The sequence below is a fragment of the Vipera berus genome (assembly GCF_964194415.1).
Source record: "Vipera berus genome assembly, chromosome: 10".
NCBI lineage: Eukaryota > Metazoa > Chordata > Lepidosauria > Squamata > Viperidae > Vipera > Vipera berus.
In genome coordinates, this window is record NC_138213.1 from 16415320 (window position 1) to 16440392 (window position 25073).

The following is a 25073-nucleotide window of genomic DNA, read 5'->3' on the forward strand; positions in this document are numbered from 1 at the left end:
CTGGCAAGCTAAAATGCAGGTTCAACATAACGTTGCGCATTTTTGCAGCAGAAGGCCCAGGAGAAAAAAAAGATGCAATTCTAGCAATTAGCAACTGGCAATCAGAGAGAGAAAAATAAAATACTTCTTAGGTATGGCATTCCATTGAGGTGCACAGTGCCAACACAGCAATCTTATTAGTGCTAGGATGATATACATATATTTTCTCTCTGGACGTTTCATTTAAGTAGTCCTCTAATTTAATTGCCTTTTTAAAAAAATGTTTTCTTGGATTGTAGTTTGTCTTTTTATAATTACATTCTGCTTTGTACACATCCTCTCTTTTTAGAAAGAGAACAAGTAGTCCTTCGCTTACAACTGTCGATTTAGTGACCATTCAAAGTTACAACAGAAAAAAAAGTGACTTAGGACCATTTTTCACTCTTATGACCCTTGCAGCATCCCCATGGTGACATGATCAAACTTCAGATGCTTGACAACTGATTCGTACATATGACGGTCGCAGTGTCCAGGGGTCAAGTGATCCCCTTTTGCGACCTTCTGACAAGCAAGCCAATGGGGAAGCCAGACTCACTTAACTGCAGTGGAGAGAAAGGTGGTAAAATGGGTGCAAAAACTCACTTATCAACTGCCTTGCTTAGCAATGAAAATGTTGGGCTCCGTTGTGGTTGTGAGTGGAGGAATATCAATATACAAAAAAAAATATGCTGCTCTCTGTAAAATCAAGGCATGGAGTCCCCAGTAGCCTTACCTGATCCCACGGTGACTTCGGTAGAATGCTTGTTAATTATCTTTATTTTGTCCCCAAAGCCGTTCTTTTCCACTATCTTCATAGCTGTATTGGCCATCGGTTTAAAGACCTGCAATACAATAATCCTTGGTATTTTATACAATGTATTAACACGGTTCAAGACACTATTGGTTTAAATCTGTCAAGGCCGCCCACTCCAATACTCTGGGCATCCCTAATGCATTTCAATATGCCATTTATATGACCTGATTAATTTTTAAAAGCTTTCCAGTGTAGAGCTGTCATTTGGAGTTGAATGTCTGTGAATAAAAAAGTTTTGAGACAATGGTGGGATTTTTGCCGCTTGTCCTCCTGTGAATTTTAAAAGTCCATCACTCTAATGCAAGGCTCTCCAAACTTGGCCACTTTAAGACCAGCAGAGCAGAACTGGCGAGGGATTTCTGGGAGTTGAAGTCCACAAGCCTTAAAGTCGCCAAGTTTGGAGACCCCTGCTCTAATGCACTTGTTTTTTTTTTATTTCTAGCTTCTGAGCTTCGTTTCAGCCTTCTTCATTCCTGGCTCAGACTAAAAACTCCCAGATTTTCCCCAGACCACTAAAGACCAAGCTAGATGAGGATTGGAGAGCTGTGTAGAGGTCCAATGTATCAGGAGGGCATCCAGTTGGAAAAGGCTGAGTTGGATGAACAGGAAGTGGCTGATCTGGCCCCAAAACCAAGATGTCTTACAGCATTTTTACTTATTCTTGTGGAATGGAAAGAGGAAGGAGATCCTGGGGAAACTCCATTTGAATGGTTGATCCTAAAGAAATTCTGTAATCTTTTATATTCCTTATTACAGAGAAACCTTCATTGAGCAGAACAGTATCTAGGCGGGTTTCTGGTTTTAAGAACATCTTAAAAAATGACAATAAAGATTATCTTATTTATTATTTATTATTTATTTATTTATTTAATTTATATACCGCCCTTCTCTCAAGAGACTCAGGGCGGTTAACAGGGCAATACGTAAAAGACAGATACAAAAGTTAAAATTATTAAAACATGATTAAACAATGCCCATAGTACAAATTTAAAATTAAAGTCATAATAACAAACCCACCCCATCCCATCAGGCCAGGCCCGCTTCCTTAAAGAGATGGGTTTTAAGGTCGCGCCGGAAGGAGCGGAGGTCGGGCGCCATCCGGAGCTCTACCGGAAGATGGTTCCATAAGTCCGGTGCACCCACAGAGAACGCTCTCCCCCTGGGGGCCACCAGTCGGCATTCTTTGACCGGCGGCACCCTGAGGAGGCCCTCTCTGTGGGAGCGTACTGGGCGGAGGGAAGTTGACGCCGGCTGCAGGTGCTCCCCAAGGTATTCTGGACCCATGCCATGGAGGGCTTTGTAGGTCATTACCAACACCTTGAACCTCACCCGGAAGACAACTGGCAACCAATGCAGCTCGCGGAGCAAAGGTGTAACACGGGAGTATCGGGAGACCCCCGACACAACTCTCGCGGCTGCATTCTGTGCCAGCTGGAGCCTCCGAGTGGTCTTCAAGGGTAGCCCCATGTAGAGAGCGTTGCAGTAATCAAGACGAGAGGTCACGAGCGCATGAGTGACCGTGCGCAAGGCATCCCGGTCTAGATAGGGCCGCAACTGGCGCACCAGGCGAACCTGGGCGAACGCCCCCCTAGTTACAGCTACAATATGGTCTTCTAAAGAGAGCTGTGAATCTAGGAGGACTCCCAAGTTGCGAGCCCTATCTACAGGAGGTAATGACTCACCCCCCATAATGAGGGGTGGGATATCCTGAATATCCCGGGATGCCGGTACGCACAGCCACTCCGTCTTGTCGGGGTTGAGACGAAGCCTGTTCCTCCCCATCCAGACCCGGACCGCCTCCAGGCACCGGGACATCACGTCGAGGGCATCACTGGGGTGGTTTGGGGTCGAAATGAAAAGTTGGGTATCATCAGCATACTGATGATACCCAACTCCAAAACCACGAATGATCTCACCCAGCGGTTTCATGTAGATGTTGAACAGAAGGGGCGAGAGGACCGACCCCTGAGGGACTCCACAAGCGAGAGGCCTCGCGGTCGACCTCTGCCCCCCCGTCAACACCGACTGCGAACGTCCCAGGAGATAAGAGGAGAACCACTGAAGAACCGTGCCTCCCACTCCCAATCCCCTGAGACGCCGCAGCAAGATACCATGGTCGATGGTATCGAAAGCCGCTGAGAGGTCTAATAGGACTAGAACAGAGGAGTATCCTCTGTCCCGAGCCCTCCAGAGATCATTCACCAGTGCGACCAATGCCGTCTCCGTGCTGTACCCAGGCCTGAAGCCCGATTGGTACGGGTCTAGATAATCCGCTTCATCCAGGACCAGAGGGAGCTGATGCGCCACCACACTCTCAACAACCTTCGCAAGGAAGCAAAGGTTGGAGACCGGACGAAAGTTATTCAAAACAGCCGGATCCAAGGTAGGCTTCTTGAGGAGAGGTCTCACCACCGCCTCCTTCAAGGCGGCGGGAAAACTGCCCTCACTCAAAGAAGCAGCAATAACCGCCTGGAACCAGCTTCGTGTCCCCTCCCGGGCTGCATAATCACTCGTGTCCTGATCGTCCGATACTGCCCAGTCGGAGTCCAAACCGGTCCGAATCCGAGCGATTTTGTCCGACAGATGTTGACTAAATTCCTCGGCACGCCCCTGCAAGGGATCCTCACTGACCTCCTGGTTGAGGAGGGAGCGGGTCACCCTAAACAGGGCGGCCGGGCGATTATCTGCGGACGCGATGAGGGCAGCGAAATAGTTAGATCTCGCTACCCTCATCGCAGCGAGATAAGACCTAATATGGGTTCTTAGTCGCAATCGGTCGGATTCAGATCGGGTGGACCTCCAGACGCTCTCTAGGCCCCGTCTCCTTATCTTACAAATTTATCTTACAAATTCACTGCTCAGACTGGAACCAGAATCTTCTTTGATACAGTTCTCATTATATACCCACATCATTACACTAGGGCTGTTGTGGCGAACCTATGGCACGGGTGCCACAAGTGGCACGCAGAGCCCTCTCTGTGGGCACGCGCGCCGTCGCCCCAGTCCTAGGCCTTCAGCTGGGTTTTATAAAACCTTTTCGCTTTAGGCCTCTGCTGCCATGTGCAAAAAAAAAGGTTCAATCAATCAATCAATTTCAACTTCTCGCGGGGAAAAAACTCGCAAAGTTGGAATTGATTGATTGAACTTTTTAGTCCCACCCAGTCTACTGTTACCACCGCAGCCACGCCCACCCAATTGGCCACACCCACCCGACAATACATAAGTGGGTTTTGGATTGCAGTTTGGGCACTCGGTCTCTAAAAGGTTCGCCATCACTGCACTAGGGTGTCTGCAAACTTAGCAACTTTTAAGACTGGTAAGATTTCAATTCCCAGAATTCCACAGCCAGACATCCTAACTGGGGAATTCTGGGAGTTGAAGTCCATAAGTCTTACAGTTGCCAAGTTTGGAGACCCCTGCACTATACCAAACTCTCCCTGAAAAAAGAAGCCAATAAGACCTACATTCTGGGTTCAAAATACTATCAGAAAATTCTTCCAGCCAGTTTTGAACAACAGTTATTGCAAAGCAACCTAGTTAAGCGCAAACAGTATAGCTGCTTCCTCTCTCAACTGTACAACTTCCAGTAAGCACTCAGTATGTTTCAGAGCAGCTTGATGCCACATTTACAACAAATCATTCTACTTCTTCTTCTTTTACATTGGAAAAGGTTGGCCACTTACTCCTCTTTGTCAACTTGCAAAAGCTGGATTAGTTTTTTGCATTGACCTGGGCAGTCAAAACAAGGCAAATTACAACAACTTAGCGAAGTGTTTTGACTTTGTATTCTCAAGGCCACAAAGCTTCCGTTCATATTGAAGCACGCATCTAATTAATGAATGACCAAATAAAATGCCTGTCACATTCCCAAGCTGTCAAAAATGCTTTCTTTCCTGCCAAAATGAAAATGTGAAACTCAAAAAGTCGAGGAAAATTACAGATGGCGTACAGATCACTGCTGGCCAAAAAGTCTTTCATTAGTCAATGGCTTAATGAAAAAACTAGCCCAACCTGACTTTGTCCCTATCTCCTCAAAATGCAAAATTTCCTACCTATAATCAGAGCCTTCTTATTATTTCACAGTCATCGAAGCACAGAGATTTTCTTGCAAGCCACCCAAGCAGAAACTAAGTGTATGCATGCTAATAAGCAGACTCTAAAGTGGAAAAACAAATTGCAGTGTTTCAGGCATCTGTGGACGAATCCACTTTTTGAAGCCCTAGGTGTTTGTTTTTTTACACAAAGGAGGAAGAAGTTGGTGTTTCACAACTATCGTAACGTTTACAACCCATTCTGTTGGATGCAAATACAGTTTTCTTTTTTTTTTTTATTGAAAAGTTTTAAAATACAATTTTCCTTTAAGAGGGAGGGGGAAGGGGGGATTCTTACAGTTTTCTTATATGTAGAAATGCGTCTTTGTTAACTACAAGACAAAGCAATTGCTGCATAGGAGATTCAACTAAATACATGGAATTATCAGCTGTAAAAACAGAGGGTCTTTAAGATATTGAAGTTCACAGACAAGAAGTCTTATTTAGATATTCCTTTACCCTATTTGTGTAAAATTCAGTACAAAAAACTTTGGCAGGGATTTTGTAGGGAAAAAAAGTGTGTACACCTTTGGATAAAGATTGCTCGAGAAAATACTGGTAGAGGAGATATAAAGTGCTCTCTATTTTAACCCCTCTATTTCCTTAGTAAAAGGAGTTAATCTCCTGATTAAAATGGACCTTTGTGTGATGTCTGCCCTCTGGACAATGATAAGGAATGCAAGTTAGATGAAGTGCTTAAATCAACTCTTCAAATCAAAAACAGAATCACGGAAGCTATTTTAAAATAGGAACAGTAAGCAAAACAGAATGAGGTCTCCGAAAGCCTGGGGCTTAGCCATCCAATGGAACCATCAGATCATTATTTTTTTAAGAAGAGTTATTATTGTACAACTAGAAAATTTGAACATTTAAATTGTAACCCAATAAAAACAAGTTGAATTTTTATCCTGGTCCCACTCGCTACTTTTCAACATAATCCCCAGCCTAATGTTTAATTGTGGCCTTGGACCCAGGGGAAAAAAACTGTGCATCCATGTATTAAAATATCAGTTGGGTGTACTGGATGAGAAAGACTGCAGTGACAGAATACCAAGGAAACTAGAATCTATAGCAGCTTTCACTATCCCACATATTTTTTTTAATATCCTGATTAGCCAGACTCCTGAACTGTGGTTACACTAGGTCTTTGTCATTTATTACAAAATCTTTCCAACGTTTTCTTCTCTTTGTTGTTTGCAAGAGTCACATATTTGATGAATCACATTTTTCAGACCGGTATGTGATTATCTTTCTTCAAAGGTTGGTATACAGGTACAGCAGAACAGTATGCCTTTCAAATTTGAAAATCAATTCACATCCAAAGTGAGAGTGCTCTAGTCAAGAAAATCAGTTAAAACGCTGGGATTCGCAAAGAATGCTCTGGAAAACAGAGCATTCACGAAGCATTGTCAGGACCTTGGAGAGCTCACTAGAGGAAGTTACAGATTGGGTAGTCTCCCAATAAAAAAAGGCTGTTCAGCATTTTGGGGATCAACGTTTTTTTTTTAGAAGGCTGGCAGGAACAGTAGATGCTTTTAGCTTAGTTCTTTCCTGCTACGTTATCTATTTATTCATATATTCATGCATACACAGGTACTAAAGTTGGACCAGAAAAATGTCATTAAATCGAGGAGTACCTGTATAGGAGGGTCATCTTCTGAATAGTTCAAGTCCTCGATTGATGACTATCAATTAACAGGAAGGCTATAATCTGAGGCTTGAATGGCAAAAAAAAAGAGGATGCTGATGGCCTCTTTTGAACGAGTGTTTAATTCTGAGTTCAGCACATTCAGAATCTGCAGGGTTTTACTCAACACGTATCCCTAGAAACATGGCAAAGGACTCTCAAGCACTATGCTAGCAACAAGAAAGCAAGGATGTAAACCCTGTTAACAGTCATACTACAAGAGGCGCTCAAGAATATATGTGATGACCAGAGAACAGAGCTTAGCTTAATATAGAACATGGAAGAACAAACGACTTCTGTTTCATTTACATAGTCGAGAACTGACCCCTGCTCAATTGATCCGCATGAGTTACTCACAGACAAGGGAGAAAGATGCTCACCTCAATCCCATAGCAGAAGTCAGCCCCTGCTGTCACTGCCATCATGGACAAGAGGCCCGTGCCGGTCCCAATGTCCAAGACAATGGCTTTTTCCCCTCTCTCTTTCACTCTGTTAACTGCAGCACGAATACCTTGAAAATACTTGACATTCTGTTAAAAGGAAGAAGGATCCATTATTCCAGTGTGTTCCTATTTCTTGTTGTTGTTAGTTGCGAAGTCGTGTCCGACCCATCCGGATGCCATGGACAACGTTCCTCCAGGCTTTCCTATCCTCTACCATCTTCTGGAGTCCATTTAAGCTCCTATTTCTTAGGCCTGGGCAAATGCAACCTACCACAATGGTTCTGGGATCTGTGAGCATTTGCCAAACAATGGATTAAAAGGTAAACTTTCTGAAAGATGCTCGTTATGATTCCAGATGTGGCTATATCAGGCCTACAGAACAAAAATTAGCTCAAAAATAAAAATCTGAAATTCAAAGTCTCCAATAATTGTACACAGACACCTGAAAATGAGAAGTCAATCCACCCACTCACCCAAAAACCTAATACTTTTTTCATTAGAAATTACCAATGTAATTTAGACAATTTGTTTTTTGCCTCACAATTTAAGGCAATGCAGAGTGGAAGTTCATGGAACCGCATAAGAAATTTCAACATTTTTTAAAAAGATAGCTAAAACAAATAAATAACTTACTCGGTCCTTGTCATTCAACATGTCTGCATAGCAGGACCTGTAAATAAAATTCAGTTTTCAGCTGAAACACGGTACAAATTAAGAGAGCTATCAAGGAGCGCCAAAATTATCAGAAAAGAGCTAAATAAATTACCAAATGAACAATTTCTGTTATGGCATATTACCAAATATGCAGGCACAATGACTGCAGTACTATTTATAAAATGACAGGGGGAAATGTCCAATTTATGCACAGACCCCTCTGAAATAATGCATAGGAAATGGGACCCATGCACAAAAATGGATTGGATCAAAATCAAGAGTGGGAGAGGATGCATGCTTAACCTGACTCAGAGCTCTATGAGGCCTCAACCAGCACCCTGAATTGCACCTAGAAGTAGTGACTCATACATTCTCAAAACAGGGGGTCAGCCACTATTATCCAGATGTACATCATTGTCTAGACCCATGGTGGCGAACCTATGGCACGCGTGCCACAGGTGGCACGCAGAGCCCTCTCTGTGGGCACGCGCGCCGTCACCCCAGTCCTAGGCCTTCAGCTAGGTTTTATAAAACCTTTTCGATTTAGGCCTCCACTTCCATACACACACAAAAAAGTTCAATCAATTTCAACTTCTCGCGGGGAAAAAAAGATCTTGCAAAGTTGGAATTGATTGAACATTTTAGTCCCAACCAGTCTGCCGTTATCACCGCAGCCACACCCACCCAATGGGCCATGCCCACCCGGCACCCGACGATACATAAGTGGGTTTTGGGTTGCAGTTTGGGCACTCAGTCTCTATAAGGTTCGCCATCACTGGTCTAGATCACCCCCGTTTGCATGAACTGTAATTTCTGAATGCTTTTCAAGAGCAGTGCATGTAGACCAGGGGTCTTCAAACTTGGCAACTTTAAGACTTGTGGACTTCAACTCCCAGAATTCTTCAGCCAGCACTGATGTAGACTGTATTGCAAAAGTCCAGCTGAGAGATAAGTCCTCATTGACCATGAGTAAGGTCTGTTTATTCAGGAATGGTTGCAATTTGTGGAAAAATTTTGGCAACCTGAAGACTTGTGGACTTCAAACTCCCAGAATTCTCCAGCCAGATATACTGGCTAGGGAATTCTGGCAGTTGAAGACCACAAGTCTTCAAGTTGCCAAGGCTGGACACCCCTGATCTAGAAGAATACCATGGATGAGGGAACCAAAATTTGCTGAGAAATCAAGGAGGCCCATTAGGATTGTGTGCTGTCAGATCTGTCTCTCCAAAAGCTGTCAAGAAGTTCAAACAAAAAGCTTCTATGCTGTATCCTGGCCTGAAACACAGCTGCCACTGTGCCATGTTGAATTATATACTAACATTATGTGTAAATATATATATATAAATATATACCCCAACAGACCTTGCTATTTCCTGGTGGTAATCATAATTCTCGTCTTCCTCTAACCACTCCATGGCTCCAGTAGTCGGATTGGCTCTTCCACAGAAAACCTTCATGACTCTGTGTTTTATTTTGTTATTTGTGAGTAAAGTTCTTTTTAACCCAGTTCCTATCTTTGGATACATACACTAAAACCTATTGCAACAAAAAAGAAATTGCAGCTTAGAAAATGATGTGTATAACCTGTCGGAATCCATTTATATCCCATTCATAAAACTCTATCTGTATGTTTCTAAAATATTATACCTCCCCCTGGATTCTGCCATTCCTCCAAGGAGGTGAAGAGTGTATTCAGCCTGCCGGGGAGGCTGTCTTCAAAGACCAGGGGAAGAACCTTTGAACTGAGAACAACAAAGGAAGCGGGGGGGGGGGGGGAGAGATCTGGTTTGTATCTCCAATTAGAATCTCTAAAGGAAGGGAGCAATTGTCATGGAGACATGAGAGTTCAGGATTTGACACCTGAATTTTAATTGATCCAGGACAAACCAGATGGCTTGCACGGGAGGGGGGAAAGACCGGGGGGACTCTTTTAAAAAGTACCAAACTGTAACACAGTTCAGATCCTGTCTAGTATTCCCATTACCAATCATGTTTCAGTAAAAGCTCCTTTTGGACAATTTCTGTTTCAAGAGTTTGTTCTTTCCTGGGATGTGGATTGGGGTGGGTCCTGACATAACCAAAATGTGCCATTATCACGTCAAAACAATGCTCTGTGGTCTTCTGGGATGGGATTTACCCCAAGAACTGAAAAGAATGACCTAGCAGCTACATTTATACGTATATATAGTGGGACTGCCCTTTACAGGTAGTCCTTGACTTACAACCATTTGTTTAGTGACCGTTTGAAGTTACGACGATGCTGGAAAAAGTGACTTGTGACCGTTTTTCCACATCTATGGCCATTGCGCCATCCCCACGGTCACGTGATCAAAACTGGACACTTGCAGTGACGGTCATGGTGTCCTGGGGTCATAGCGATCCCTTTTGCTACCTTTTGACTAGCAAAGTCAACGGGGAAGCCAGATTCACTTAACAAATGTTACTAAGTGAATAAATGCAATGATTCATTTAACAAGCGTGGCAAGAAAGGTCGCAAGATGGGGCAAAACTCCTCTAACACCCGTCTCGCTTCGCAACAGAAATTTTGAGTTCAGTTGTGGTCAGTCAAGGACTACCTGTACGAATGATGCGTCTTAAACCTATGAAATGGGCGGCTACGTCCACTTCATAAATGGACCAAAGAGAAAACAAAATCCATTTGATTACCCGACAGAAATCCCCTCCCCTGAAATATTTGTTTATTGAATAGTCTTGTTAAATAGGAATGGGAAAGCTTATAACTATTGGAAGACCCACCATGTGGGAGCACCAGTCCTATGCAATCAGCTCCCCCCTGAGCTTAGGATGGCCCAAGATCTCCGGTCCTTTCGCCGCGGCCTCAAAACACTCCTTTTCCACCTGGCTGACCTGGACTGACAGGCATTTTAATTATGTTTACAATTTTTAATTTATTTTTAATTTTTAATTTTAATTTATTGCACAGATGACCTTAATTTTAATTTTATCTTAATTTCTGTTATATGCTATTGTTGTTAGCCGCCCTGAGTCCTTCGGGAGATAGGGTGGGATATAAGTCCCATTAATTAATTAATAAATAAATAAATAAATAAATAAATAAATAAATAAATAAATAAATAAATAAATAAATAAATAAATAAATAAATAAATAAATAAATAAATAAATGTGAAGGGGAGAATTTATCGTTTTGTGTTGTTTATATAGATATAGATTCTATATGTTTAATGTTGGGTCATTTTTTTTTCTTTTCCGTACACCAATCTTTTTTTTCCCTTTTTTTCGTTGTTAGTGCTGGATGTCTTGTTTTGTTTTCGGTTTTGTATTTTATTTTTGTTGATAAAACAAAATAAATATTCAAAAGGAAAAAAAAAAGAAAACCAAACTTTACAGATTCAGCAGTTTTCATTTAAGCTTGTTTCGAGGGTGAGGAATTCCGCCCATGCCCATATGCCCGGCTTTTCTGGACGACTATTTTCCTCTTGGGTCAGGGAACGAACTCCACACATGCTCAGAGGCACGGGGGGGGGGTAGCAAAATGGGGAAGGCGAACCGAGCTGCCTTCTCATCCCCTGGTGAGCCAAAGTGCTTAACTACCCTGCCCGGGGCGTGGGTGGGGTGGGGGGTGGACACATTTCCCACGGAAGCCCCCCACCCACCCGACCGACCCACGAGCTCAACCGGCCGCGTTACACTCACCGGGCGCCGCCATCTTCCCACCATGCAACGCGCGGAGCCTGCCGCCTGGCTGGGAAACAAGCCGGACATTGGTGGGACCAAAGAGGTATAACAACACACCGTCGTCACACTTCCGGTTAGAGGTGGACATCCGTCCAGGCTGGGCAAGAGGGGCGGAAATCGTGGCACATTCGTCTTCCTGTTGCTCATGTTCTGGGAGGGAGGATGATTGGTGCAAAGAATAGCAGGGACCTTGGAGGTCATCTAGTCCAACCCCCTGCTCTAAACTAGTATTTTTCAACCTTGGCAACTTTAAGATGGGTGGACTTCAGTTCCCAAAATTTCCCACCCAGCCTGCTGCAGTTGAAATACAGCTCCAAGGTGAATAGAATAGAATAGAATAGAATAGAATAGAATAGAATAGAATAGAATAGAATAGAATAGAATAGAATAGAATAGAATAGAATAGAATAGAATAACAGAGTTGGAAGGAACCTTGGAGGTCTTCTGGTTCAACCCCTTGCTTAGGAAGGAAACCCTATACCATTTCAGACAAATGATTGTCCAATCTCTTCTTTAAAGCTTCCAGTGTTGGAGCATTCACAGCTTCTGGAGGCAGGTTGTTCCACTGGTTAGTTGTTCTAACTGTCAGGAAGTTTCTCCTTAGTTCCAGGTTGCTTCTCTTCATGATTAGTTTCCATCCGTTGCTTCTTGTCCTGCCTTCAGGCGCTTTGGAGAATAGCTCGACCCCCCTCTTCTTTGTGGCAGCCCCTAAGAGTTCTCATTGCCGCCTTCTGGCACGCTTTTCGGCTTTTCCTTTTAGTCTTTAGCACTGTAATTTTCTGGCGATCTCTCTTCTACTAACTGAGACTGACCCTGCTTGGCTTCCAAGTGAAGACCAACTCTTGTTTTTGTTTCTTAGTAAGTGACCGATGGCCTTATTCTTTTTTTTATTGTCTTGCTAGGAACTGCACCGAGGTTCTTCAGAAAGAAGGGCAAAGCCGCACCATTCAAATTAATAATACACCAAACTATTGGTGTAGAACCGGACATCGAGGTAGGGAATCATTTAGACCTCAGTCCCTCGAGGTAGCGGCGATGGCGTCATCGGAGGGGGCGGTGATTTACGTCATTCGGAGTCAGCCGCAGATCTGCGGAGGGGCTTGGCCGGCACGGCAGGCGGAGCGGGGAAAGTTCCCATAGTCCTTTGCGCGTCGAACGGCCTGGTCTGGTTGCCATGGAAACCGGCGCCGTGCTGCGCGTGAAGAGAAAGCGCGGAGGCCCTTTGCCGGCCGAAGCGCTGGTCCTTGCCTGCAAACGCTTCCGAGTTGAGGCTGGGGCCGCCGCCGAGGCCTCCTCCTCTTCGCCCGGAGAAGGTGAAGTGGAGAAGACGCTCTTCAAGTTGGTAGCCACCGTAAACTCGGAGGTGAGGCCTCGCCTGTTTTGGCTGAGAACGTTAACGAAGAGATTAAACGTCTATTTAATTATCGCTAATTAATATGTAAGGTGTTTTAAGCGCAGCTGAGTGGGGCATTCTGGGAGTTGGAAGTCCACCAGCCTTAAAGTGGTCGTGCTGGCTGGGGAATTCTGGGAGTTGAAGTCCACAGGTCTTCAGAGGTTGAAGAAACGCTGATCTAAATAAAGGTAGTTCTCGACTTACAGCAGTTCATTTAGTGACCATTTGAAGTTACAACGGCAGTGAAAAAGAGTGACTTATGACCATTTTTCACTCTTATGACCGTTGCAGCATCCCCACAGTCACCTGATTTACATTCAGATGTTTGACAACTGGTTCATATTTATGATGGTTGCAGTGTCTCCCGGGGTCACGTGATCCCCTTTTGCAACCGTCTGACAAGCAAAGTCAATGGGGAAGCCGGATTCACTTAATAACGGTGTTACTAATGTAACAACGGCGGTGATTCACTTAGCAAATGTGGCAAGAAAAGCCATAAAATGGGGCAAAACTCATTTAACCAATGTCTCACTTAGCAACATGAATGTGGCATTCAGTTGTGGTCATAAGTCGAGGACTACCTTCATTAGTAAATTTTTTATTCTTGTAACCTTTCACTGAGTAAAATGGTGCATCCTAGGGCAACAGTTTTTGAATCTAGGGACCTCAAATGGATTAACTTACAGAATGTGTCCAAAATGTGGGACCTATGACTCCAGTGGAATTGACTTTTGCAAACTGTATAAACATTTTATGATATAAACATTACCAGAAAGCAGTTTATGACATAATGCCAAATGTCATTATAAAAGATCTCCTGTGCAATATACGGTTCAAGATGGGCTACTTCCAGGGCAGATACATCTCTGAATATATCTCAACTTTTCCAACGAAGGAAGTACATACATCAGAAGCTCTGTCATTGTGGAAATATTGCAGAATACATTTCTTCACCTGAGGGCAGGATAAGAAGTAACGGGCGGAAGATTATCCAAAAGAGATCCCACCTAGACCTAAGGAGAAATTTCCTGGCAGTAAGAAGAATTAACCCAGTGGAATGGCTTGCCTTCAAAAATTGTGGGTGCTCCATCGCTGGAGGTTGTCAGTGTGAGATTTAGAATAACAGAGTTGGAAGGGACCTTGGAGGTCTTCTAGTCCAACCCTGCTCAGGCAGGAAACCCTATATACCATTTGAGACACTTTGGAACAGCTTACCGGTTGAGCTCCGGACGGCCCCCGACCTTCGCTCCTTCCGGCGCGATCTCAAAACTTTCTTTTTCGAACAAGCTGGCCTGGTCTGACGGGATGGGGTTGGGTTTTTATAAATAGTTTTAATTGTAATATGTATTAATTTTAAGGGCATAATGTTTAATGGCTTTTTAATTTTTGTATAATATTTTTATTGTGTATTGCCCTGTTCACCGCCCTGAGTCCTTCGGGAGAAGGGCGGTATAGAAATCAAATTATTAAATTAAATTAAATTAAATTAAATGGTTGTCCAATCTCTTCTTTAAAACTTCCAGCATTGGTGCATTCACAACTTCTGGAGGCAAGTTGTTCCACTGGTTAACTGTCAAGAAAGGATTGGACAGCCGTTTGTCGAGAATGGTATAGGGTCTCCTGGGATTGGAGTAGAAGACCTCCAAGGTCCTTTTTAACCCTATTATTCTACATTCTATGCTGTTTTTGCACAAGGCTGTGCAAAATTGGCCTGTGTTCTGCCACATTGGGGTGGGCGGCGGGAGGGTCATTACAGTATCTTGGACTCCATTTAAACATCCTGCTTTGTTTTGTTGTAGGGCAGAAGTGGAAAATAGGTTGGGTGCACCAAATAATATATTGTAGAACATTCAGCTCCAGAATGTTCTCAGCAACCCACAGGGATCTTTCCTTGGGACACCTGCCCGGTTCCGAATACACCCATTTTTCACACTCCGGAATTATGAGTCAAGATTTAATATTTTTATCTTGAATAGATGTCCTTTTTCTATTGAAAAACCCTAAAGGGGTGAGAGATTATGCCGAGAGGGCAATTTTGGGAGTTGGAAGTCCATGCACCTAATAAATTGCCAAGGTTGAGAGACGCTCCTCTAATCCTAGGCGCTAACTGAACTTCTTTAAAATGTCTTTAGGCTGAACCTGTCGACAAATACATACAGGAAGCTTTTACCCAACAAAAAGGAGGCCAGATCCTGCGACCTGCTCTAGGGAGTGCTAAAAGAATAATTCAGGATCTTCGTTCGTCAAAGCAAGCCAAAAGGCAGGAAAGCCGATACCGCCTAGTCACTAGTCTCCGTCCAAATCTCACTGATGGGGAAAATGCTGTTCTGGGGGCAAATGAGAAAGAATCCGATGAAAAGGAACAATCTTCCATGTCTGAGAAAGACCAAAATGACGGCAGCTCACGCTGCTGTAGAGACTTCCAGTTCTTTGATATTATACAGGAGGAGGATGTGGAAAATGATACACCTGCTTCTCATTTACAGGTTAGTACAAGTCCTGGACCAGCAGAAGTCTGCATTAAAGTGAGATAAGCTATTGATGCAAAGGCAGTGACGAGATCCCAGTTACAAGCTGACCCACAATGGATCTTAGGTTTAGAATAATGTTTTTTTTTCAACAGGATCTCCCACTCTTGTACAGTCTGTCTCATAATCTTAGATTGTTCGTGGAGTTCATTTGTGAGTCCTGCTGTAAATGCATTGGACATTATTATGTGGTCACACCTGTTTTTAACTGCAGGATTCATATCCTGGAATATTTGCCCTAATAATTGAAGCCAATTTCCTCAGTATGGTCCAGGATGGGACTCAAAACATACTTCTTCATAACCGTCTTTTTAATGGTTTTCATTGCATCCACATTTTAAATAAAAATAAAAATGATTTAAACAGAAACGAAGAATAATTGCAGAAATTTAAAATACGCTGTGAAATATTTCAGCAGCAATTAACAGTTGGGGAAAAAAGGAAGGAAAAGGAGGATATTTGATTTTTTTTCCTTACAATTTTTGTTTTATTTTGCCTTTTCTATCACTAAATCAAATCTCATCTTTAACATTTTTTTTACTTTTGTGATAGCGATATTAATTATAAATAAAAACGTGTTAAGGATTCCATTGTTTTGCATGTATATATGTATGCATGTATTTATGTATTCTATTCCTTTTTATTCCTTTAATGAAAAATATGTTTAATGTATTAATAATATTTTAAGTGTTGCTTTGTGTTCTGTTGTTTTAGCTGCATTTTTATAAGCTGTCCTGAGCTGCTAAGGGACTGGCTATTATACAAATATTATTAGTGAATAACATGGTTTGTTTGGCTTAGGCTCCCAGCTATTACAAAACTCGCAGATAATATTTCCGGTAATTGATCAATGAAAGAAGTTGCCATAAGTTGCCCACATTTCCAGGCATGCCAGGGTCAAACTTTATGGCTTCGAAGCAAGTTCTAAGAATAGCAAGAGTGACCCAGAACAAAGTGCAGTGTGTGAACCAGGCATTGATTGTGTTGCAACAGTCTACTGCACTTTGAGTTCAGATAGCTGTGGGCTAAAATAACTTTTGACGTTATACCCGCTTTATGGTGTGCAGCATTCCTCCAGCCACAACAGTCTCTTCAGCCATTTGGAAAGCAAACAAGGGGACAGTTCCACATTATCTAGAGAACATCAACAGGGGAAACCCGGCTAAAATTTTGCAGTGTGTCTGGACTCATTTCTCTTGGTGCAATGTCCTCAAGCTGTTATAATTGTGACATTAATGCAGATGTCGTCCACGAACCCTGGTGTTTGAACTTTCTAAACCATTGTTGGACCCTAATAGGTCTGGTAATTTGGACAAGATATGGCAACTTTTCATTGACCAGTTACTCAAAATATTATCTCTCTGTTCTGTTTTTTTTAAAAGTACATTTTATCGAGCTTCTGGTGTTATTAAAAGATCAAATACTGTAGTGAGTGGACACCTGATAGTTGGTCCTTAAAAATATATATTTCTAGCCTCACATACCACTAAACAATAGCACTCAGAGTGCAGAAGTTTTATAAAAAGGCTGCTTCTTGGCAAGTTCATATTTGGACATAACAAAAATATAATAAATGTGAGACCAAAAGATCAAGTAATACAAAGATTGCAGTTTTTGGCACCACAGGTTTTTTTCCTCCCAATTCTTGTGAATTACAAACTGTACCTACATTGGCATTAAAACTAACATTAAAATGAAAGATTGTGTTCTCTTGGGTCCTTTCATCAAAGTTGGCTTCACTTAACACAAAATGGTAAAAAGGCTTGTAACGTTTTGTTAAAGAGATTCAATAACAAGAAAAGAAACTGTGTTTCCCAATTACACTAACTGCTCCATTAAATATTTGCTCAGCAAAGGGAAAGAAATTGTTTATTTTTAATGTTGCCTTTTTTCCAACTTAGTTTTAAGTCAAAGAATATAGTGTGCTTTAAACATTAAATGAACATATTTTTTTCTACAATTAAGCATGAAAAGGCTAATTTGGAGGAAAGGATTTAATAATCTAGAAACCTGATATTAACAGGGTTGATGTATGTATGATTCCATATACTGTGTGTGTGTGTGTGTGTGTGTGTGTGTGTGTAAGTAGGTAGATAGATGATGGATGGATGGAAGGATGGAGAGATGGAGAGAGAGTTAACAGGATGAGATATTAGATAAGGTATGCATGCGGTTGTGGGTTGACCAAAAAATAAAGAACTTCTAATAAGTTCTCTCTTTTTTTCCAAAAAAAAAAAAGTTCTCTATTGACTAAAAAAATGTACATCTTAACAGAAATCACATCCGGACGTGATTCTTTGCAATGCTGTGGAGATGATTCGTGAACGTCTAACAGTATCTGACAACAGTAAAGAGGCAGAAGGTTGCTTAAATCAAGAAGAGTATGTCTATGATATCTACTGTACAGAAACAGCTGCTCCAGGGTGGATCGAGAACATTCTCTCTGTACAACCTTACACTCAAGAGTTTGACTTGGTAAGTAAATCAAAAATAGCATCTCCTAAGGCAGACATGCCAAACTCACGACATCACATGACGTCGCGCGACGTATTGGAGCTTTTTCCTCATTGCTGGCAATGGGGTGGGTGCAGTTTCTTCGTGACGTGTCCGGCCTGCGGGCTGACAGTTTGACACCCCTGTCCTATGGGATGTAAAATTTAATGAGGCTTGTTTCTTTCCTCCTTGTAAAACATGCTGTATTTCATAATTTAGAAGTGATTCAACCTATAAAATACAAGCAGCTCCTGTATCTCGTTGCCTTGTAAGCTTAAATTGCAGGTTCTTCTCATTCAAATGCCTCTGCCTTCAAAATTATGGATGCTGATTGCATTCTGCTCATATATCTTGTTTTGTTCTGTCCCAGCCCACGTGAGTCCTTGTTCTGCTCACAAGGAGAAACCCCTCTTCCAAGAAACAGGCAGGAACCACAAGAGAAAAAACAACCCCTTTTATTCTCACAGACCTGAGTCAATGTCCAAGGCAAACAAACACCGCCCACAGAAACTTGATCCTCAACACGAACGGTTGCCGTTAGCAACCAGCACCTCCCACACCTCCCCTTTTCTAATTCAGCCCAGGTGTGGCTTCCTAATGCCTTTTCCTTTGCCTTTGGAGCCGCCCCTTTGCATTCCTCTGTCCTACTTGCTTCTCTTGTCGGCATTTTCGTGCATCCTGAATATTTCCCAGCTGTGCTTCATCACTGTCCAGCTCAGGCTCCCAGCACAGCTGTGTCTCAGCCTGAGCGAGAGTAGAGGGGCCGGGCTCCTCGTCCGACTGCAAGTCTTGGAGCTCCTCAGAGCCTTCCTCTGACTCTAATGTCACTCCAGACCCTTCCTCCTCCTCATCTGATTCCTCAGACTCAGCTGCCGGATCCACCGGCTGGCGAGGAATCACAACATGCTTTTCCTTCGGTGAGGCTGATCCATGGTAGGTACTTGTCATGCATTGTTTCTCAGTGACAGTGATACTGTGTGTTGAAATGCAGGGGGATGAAGAGCAATTCCCTGAGGAAATCTATGAAGATGAAGATGATGAGAATAATGAGAACAACTGGCGTAATGACTACCCGGATGAAAATGAATTTCTTGATGAAGATGAAGGTGGTATTTGATTGATAATCCGTTATTTGTATCCAGGCAGTCCTTGACTTAATACCATTTCTTTAGTGACAATGGGAAGTTACAACTGCACTGGGAATAATCTCCTCGCTCTTAAAACCACTGCAGCATCTCCAGTCATGTTATCAAAATTTGGGCGCTTGCCAACCGGCATGTGTTTAGAAAGGTAGCAGCATCCTAGTCACGTGATCACCATTTGCAACCTTCCCAGCCAGCTTCCGGCAAGGAAAGTGAATGGGGGAAGCTCCTTCATCACATGCCAGAAGTGGGAATGTATGGCCTAGTTTTCTCTCAGTGGTGTTTAAGGGACAGTCAGCAGGAAAACACTTGGGATAGATAGATCTAATAAAATGTGCTAAGGGCACAGGGTATTTGTCCTTTCTGCCATTAGTCTCTCATTCTGTGGAAAAGGGAAAACGATCCTTAAAAATGAATGAGACAGTTGATAAACTCAATGTTTGTTTTGGAGCAAGTGTAAGAAAGGAGTTGAGATCCTGTATTAAAAAGAGGGCAATAAATACCCCCCCCCCAAAAAAAGACTTCCAAAATCATTCCAGCCCAACATCAATTTGCTTTTCTGTTTTCTTCTAGAATCAGAAAAAATCAGCGGGGACACCAGTGATGACGATTGTGGATATGTCAGGCGCTCATGGGAGAAGTACGAATCCAAAGTCCTCCAGGAGTTTGAATATGATGGAATAAAGGAACTGGATTCGGAGTAGCTTGCGGGATCTTTCATGTTCATGAGACCCCATGTGTGTGATGCGGCCTCAACAAATTGTGGCGCCACAACCCTCACTTGTGCTGTTTTGGCCAGAGCGTCTTCAAATCAAGGGAAAGCGGATTGCCTTGGCATATACAGTCTTTGAAAATGAAGTGATGCAGGTGATATTTGCAGGTTTTGGATCTCAGCCATGGCATTGTATAAGAAAAGCCTGGAATTCAAAGACAGATTTGCCATTTTGGGATGCCTGACAACTCCTTTTGACATTGAAGGCAGAGGTTTCCAGAAAAAAAAAGTCTCCTAAAAAGATCATCCTTACTACAAGACTGGAAATGTTGCTACCTTATTGAAGCAAATAGTTTGTTTTGCAAGCATTGTTGGATCACTGCCTGTAGATAGATCTATACTTGAAAATAATTGTTCAGATTGGAAATCTCTGCACCTTAATATTCCTAGTTGCCACGTATAAATCGTTGATAAACTCTACATATAAAAACACTTAATTTATCCTTTTGTTGTTGTAGACTTTTATTAAGATATCAGCCTTGACATGTCCCTTTACTTTTGGATCCATGTTAGTGATATTTGATCATTCTCACTTCTCTTTGCATCGTTTACAAATATAGTAGTTAAAATATGCAGAATTTGAAGTTTACCTGACCTTGTTTTCTCTGTGGAAATTCTGTGAAGGAAAATATTTTTAACCAGCTATTATTATTTAGCTGATGCTTTCCTGCATTCTTTGGATGTTTACTGTGGTGCCCCATCACTGGAGGTTTTCAAGAAGACCGGACAACCATTTGTTTGGAATGGTATAGGGCAGGGGTAGGCAACCTCGGCTCTTTTATAACTCATGGACTTCAGTTCCCAGAAACCCTGGTGTAGGGTTTCCTGCTTGAGCAATCTGTTGGACTAGAAGACCTGTCAAGGTCCCATCCAACCCTATTATTCTATGAGTTTTATCAAATTAGCCAATTAGTTTTGAGTGAATTGCTTACAGTTCATACGTAGCCCATCCCCTTGTACTGGTCCTATGATAGATGGGGAGGAAATGAAAGAACAGCATTTGCCAACCAGAAAGTACCTTCAATTACATAAGGATTTTTTTAAAAAATAAAATAAAAATCAAGCATAGTGTATTGGCTATCTCCCTCCTTTCAACCTAATTGTGGCATCTTTGGTATTCTCTAAGCTTGGTTTGCTTTCTTGCAGACCTTTCGTTACCCAACTGCAATTAGTGCAGGTTCGCATCCCACCAGGCTCAAGGTTGACTCAGACTTCCATCCTTCCGAGGTAGGTAAAATGAGGACCCAGATTGTTGGGGGCAATTAAGCTGACTTTGTAATAATGCCGCTTGGGGTGGTGGTGAAAGCCCTAATAAGCAGGCATATACATAGAATGAAGGCTACTGCTAAGCTTGTAAGCCGCCCTGAGTCTTCGGAGAAGGGCGGGATATAAATGGAATTAAAATAAATAAAAATAAATAAAATAAAACTAGGTAACATCAGTGCTAGCAGGGAGTGGGGTTTGCTCTCATTTTATATACTAGTGCGGGGGTAGGCAACCTCGGCTCTTTTATGACTTATGGACTTCAACTCCCAAAATTCCTCAGTCAGCTGACTGAGGAATTCTGGGAGTTGAAGTCCATGAGTCATAAAAGAGCCGAGGTAGCCTACCCCTGTACTAGTGGCTTGTCCTGTCAGTGTTGGGGGGAGCGATCCATTGGGTGGTTGTTTATCTAATTCTAATGATCTAGACCTAGGGCCTGCTCCGTTCCCCTGTGGCACCCTTATGCTCCTTACTTGGGACTGCCACCACTTCTCACTTAACACACACATCTTGGAGTCACAACCGGGACTGCTGGGATTGTTGTCGCTAAGCTATGCAGTCATGTGACCTTGTAACCCAAGAACTAGCTATAACTATCATCTTTGCTTCAACAATGTGACTGCCATTTAGGCAGAAGCAAGGGACAGAAGCTGACCTGTACCAGCCCCTAGTTGGAAACTAAAAATGATGACTTTAGCATTATAGAATTATGAGTCCAAACTTTACAATATCTGTCTGTACCTAATAGAATGGTACATGAACTCTTTGCAATTATTGGCTGCAGGTAAAGCAGTAGAGAAACTCTACTATCTTTCAATTTGAGTTTGCCTTGGGTAACTTGGATACATCTATGCAATTTTCTTACAGGACTGCTTAAATTAGCTTCCAAATAAGGTCAGGGTCTCACATAGAAAATTGTTAGTATTAATGAAACACAAGTTTCCCTTCACAAACTGATTCATATTCTCATTCTTTTATTTCCACATGGTGGAACTTTAATTTTTTTCCCTTTCAAAGTTCTTGTACATAAAAGGAACTACAGAATTTGCTGTTGTGACAATTAATTGACCTGGTCAGAAGATAAAACAGTTCAGTTCTCCTATAAAATAAAATGCATTTTAACAGCAGAATGGAGTATAAAAACAATTCAGGGTATAGTTTAAAATTTAATGCCACACTGTTAAACTAAATAAAACATGCTTTAAGGGTTTATTGGCCACAATTCTATTGCACTATGAAACCGAAACCTAATTAAAAAGCACCAAGATATATGGATGTAGTACATTTTCAAGACATTTTTGATCTAATGCAGTCGATTCAAATCATTTGATTTTCATAAAGACTTGAGAAACAAAGCTTCAAAATGTTGCGTTTTGGGTTCTTCACCAATACAATAAATACCCCACCTCTTTCTAAACAGGTGGTCAGAGTTGATTATAATTGGATTCAAATCTGAAAGCAAATCCAATTCTTGATTGAATAAAAAAGGAATAATTACATGAGTAGATCTATGTATTTCTTTGAACTAACTACCTTCCATTTATAATATTATGGACTTAAGAACACAGTACCAATGATTTTGACAATTAAGCTCTGGAAACTTAACACATACACATAAAGTAGGTATTTAAAAGTGAGCAAAACTCACAACTGATAAAGGAGCCTCTTCTAAACTGAAATCCACCGTGTGAGTACTTAACATTTTTAATTCTTTTAGCACCCATCACTTTAGCAGATTGCATACAAAAGAGAAGCAAAGGGGCAAAGGGACTTTTCTACTATTTTGCTCTTTGCAAAGTCTGTGCCTCTGGAAAACAACAAAAAGCCATAGACGCAACATGACATACTTTTGAAGAGAGTGTCTGTTTGGGAGGTAAACAAGATGCATGTTCTGAATTTTCCAAACAGGGCACAAGCAACCTTTTCTAACGCAAATTCATTTATCAATATTGGTTTGCAGCTAATAAAGTGGAAATGTGGTCCCAGAGTGAGAAGATGTAAATGGACAATCACGATATTGATAAGTAGACTGTTGGACTACATTGGGCCTGAATTGCTGTTCTTAATCTTTGCCTTGTTTATACTAAAAACCAGTACAACAAACTAAGAAACTCTACTTGCCACAGAAAACAGCTTAACAGTTTTCTCCTTATACCACTTTACAGGAACTTTTTTTCCTACTTGCATTAAAGAAAGTGCCTTTAAAAAAATATGCATTTTTAACCCTATGAAATCAGTAACAGAAGACCTAAACCAGGGGTGTCCAAACGTGGCCCTTTTATGACTTGTGGACTTCAACTCCCAGAATTTCTGGGAGTTGAAGTATACAAATCATAAAAGGGCCAGATTTGAAGACCCCTGACCTAAAAGAAAGTTTTGACAGCTCCTCAGGCTAAGTCCAACTATTGTACTACAAAATGGTTCTGTATAAAATCCTTAAAATATCAAGAGAGCTGAAGCAGCATGAATTTGACTTGTCCAATGCCCAAAGTTGAGAGAAAGCCAAATGAGCAATTGCAGTGCTTATTATGCTCAACTGGTTAAAAATGTTGGCTTTTGAAGTCCTAGATTTAATACCCTACTGTGTTGATTCCACTCAAAATACACTTCCATCTAAACCTCTACTTTGATCACAGCAATTGAAGTCAAGAAGAGATGACCGCCAGCTTGAGGATATGTGCGTGAACGAAGGGTAGAGTTAAACTACTTCTAAAGATCAGAAGGCAGATAACCTGTCAAGATTTAATGATTTGATAGCTAAACAGCTTATGTAAAGATGTAATATAAGGTGGTTGATTCAATGAAAGGATGATGCAATGATGGGAATGACTCAGCAGAATCTGTGTCTGTGTCCCTTTAAGAGTAAGCAGGGACTGTATCCCTTTAAGAGCCTGAGTATAAAAGGGAATTTTTTTGCTGGAGTTTCTCTCATCCGTTTGATTGCTGTAATTGTTGTTTTTGGGAGTTTGCTGAATTATCACCACATGTATGTATCTTATTTCTAGTGTTATACCTGTAGATAGTATAATATAAACCACCATTTATACAAACCACTGTTTACTCTATTTACTCCTGGGTTACCTCAGCGCAATAAAACTGCATGCTCTGAGCCGATGAAGCTTTCTAATTGTAAGTTGGACAAGATATTTTTTGTCATACTAATTGTCTAATGTCCATACAGTCTCATCTTTGGGCCCTTTGATTAAAGACCTTTGATTTTGCTGCTTAAAAACATTGAATTACAAACTGTGAATTTATGCCTGAGAATCCTGGTGAGTTTTCTCGTTTTTACAAAACTAACAAGCAAAAGGCAACCATGTCAACCAGATAGAATCTCCAAATCCAGATAGAAAATTTGGACTGCGCTGACATATCCAGACTCTCATCCGGGGCAGCTGGTTGACCGAGTCCTTTTCCCCTCTTTAATTAGATTTGCTTTCTCCTTTTTCTTCAACAGCATCCATTTCCGTCAGAACACAGTAGCAAAGTAACTGAGTGGATCGAGTGACAGCACCTGGAGGAGGAGATTTGAGAGTGAATCATCTAATTATAAAAGATTACTTCAAAATCGAGTGGCTTGCTAAACCAAAATTGACCTTGGAACCTCTTAGAACACAGGATGGTTCTGTTTTGTATGCATCTGCGGCAAATCCAATCATCCAGTTTAATCTTTCCATAAGTTGTGGATGCTGTATTTTTTTCCCTTTAGTGACAATGTCTGCTTATCTGTTGAGCAGATATTACAATAGCCAAACATTTAACTGCTTGCAAAAAGGACAGAATTTCTCTATAATCTACCACCGACACAAGTTCCCCGGGAGATGAACATTTTTGCTTCCTCTGCTGACAGACACTAAATTTAACAGTGGACGTGATCTTTCCATCTGCACAAAATTCTATGGACCCAACCGTACTGTTTCTTGCTTTCTTCTCTTTGTCAAAATGCAGGGGAAGTCTGCTGAAAGTCAAGGTCTAAACCTCCAACTTAACATCTCCAGGACAATTTAAAATGCAGAGCATCTCATTTTAGTCAGATGAAGATTTGGGAAACGGCCAG

General features: G+C 41.8%; 3 protein-coding genes across 4 annotated transcripts in view; 1 reads left to right on the forward strand and 2 right to left on the reverse strand.

Moving 5' to 3' along the window:
* PRMT7 (protein arginine methyltransferase 7) overlaps positions 1-11439 on the reverse strand; it is a 36652-nt gene extending 25213 nt beyond the window's left edge. Inside the window, exons 1-5 of one of the 2 annotated variants that reach the window (XM_081336035.1) lie at positions 11384-11439; positions 9070-9243; positions 7687-7723; positions 6991-7140; positions 752-860 (exon numbers count right to left, since the gene is read on the reverse strand). In XM_081336035.1, the coding sequence (XP_081192161.1) occupies positions 752-860; positions 6991-7140; positions 7687-7723; positions 9070-9233 (460 nt within the window). In that variant the 5' untranslated portion in view covers positions 9234-9243; positions 11384-11439. Of the gene's footprint in view, positions 1-751; positions 861-6990; positions 7141-7686; positions 7724-9069; positions 9244-9354; positions 9390-11383 lie in introns of those variants that run through there. The other variant, XM_081336036.1, reaches the window with a different exon arrangement.
* Positions 11440-12533: 1094 nt separating this feature from the next.
* SLC7A6OS (solute carrier family 7 member 6 opposite strand) lies at positions 12534-20195 on the forward strand. Its single transcript, XM_081336038.1, has 5 exons — positions 12534-12788; positions 14951-15304; positions 17621-17821; positions 18831-18945; positions 19555-20195. The coding sequence occupies exons 1-5, from the start codon at positions 12600-12602 to the stop codon at positions 19683-19685; spliced, it is 990 nt and encodes a 329-aa protein (XP_081192164.1). The 5' UTR covers positions 12534-12599; the 3' UTR covers positions 19686-20195.
* Positions 20196-23361: 3166 nt separating this feature from the next.
* The window catches only part of SLC7A6 (solute carrier family 7 member 6), a 41568-nt gene continuing 39856 nt past the window's right edge, over positions 23362-25073 (reverse strand). Inside the window, exon 10 of the mRNA XM_081335713.1 lies at positions 23362-24530. Within this exon, the coding sequence (XP_081191839.1) occupies positions 24439-24530 (92 nt within the window). The 3' untranslated portion in view covers positions 23362-24438. The remainder of the gene's footprint in view (positions 24531-25073) is intronic.

Excerpts from the sequence above, each read along its gene's own strand:
- SLC7A6OS (XM_081336038.1), top strand. The coding sequence starts at position 12,600 with ATGGAAACCGGCGCCGTGCTGCGCGTGAAGAGAAAGCGCGGAGGCCCT. Across the intron at positions 12,789-14,950 it reads TAGCCACCGTAAACTCGGAG|GCTGAACCTGTCGACAAATA; the intron begins GTGAGGCCTCGC and ends AAATGTCTTTAG. Across the intron at positions 15,305-17,620 it reads CACCTGCTTCTCATTTACAG|AAATCACATCCGGACGTGAT; the intron begins GTTAGTACAAGT and ends ACATCTTAACAG.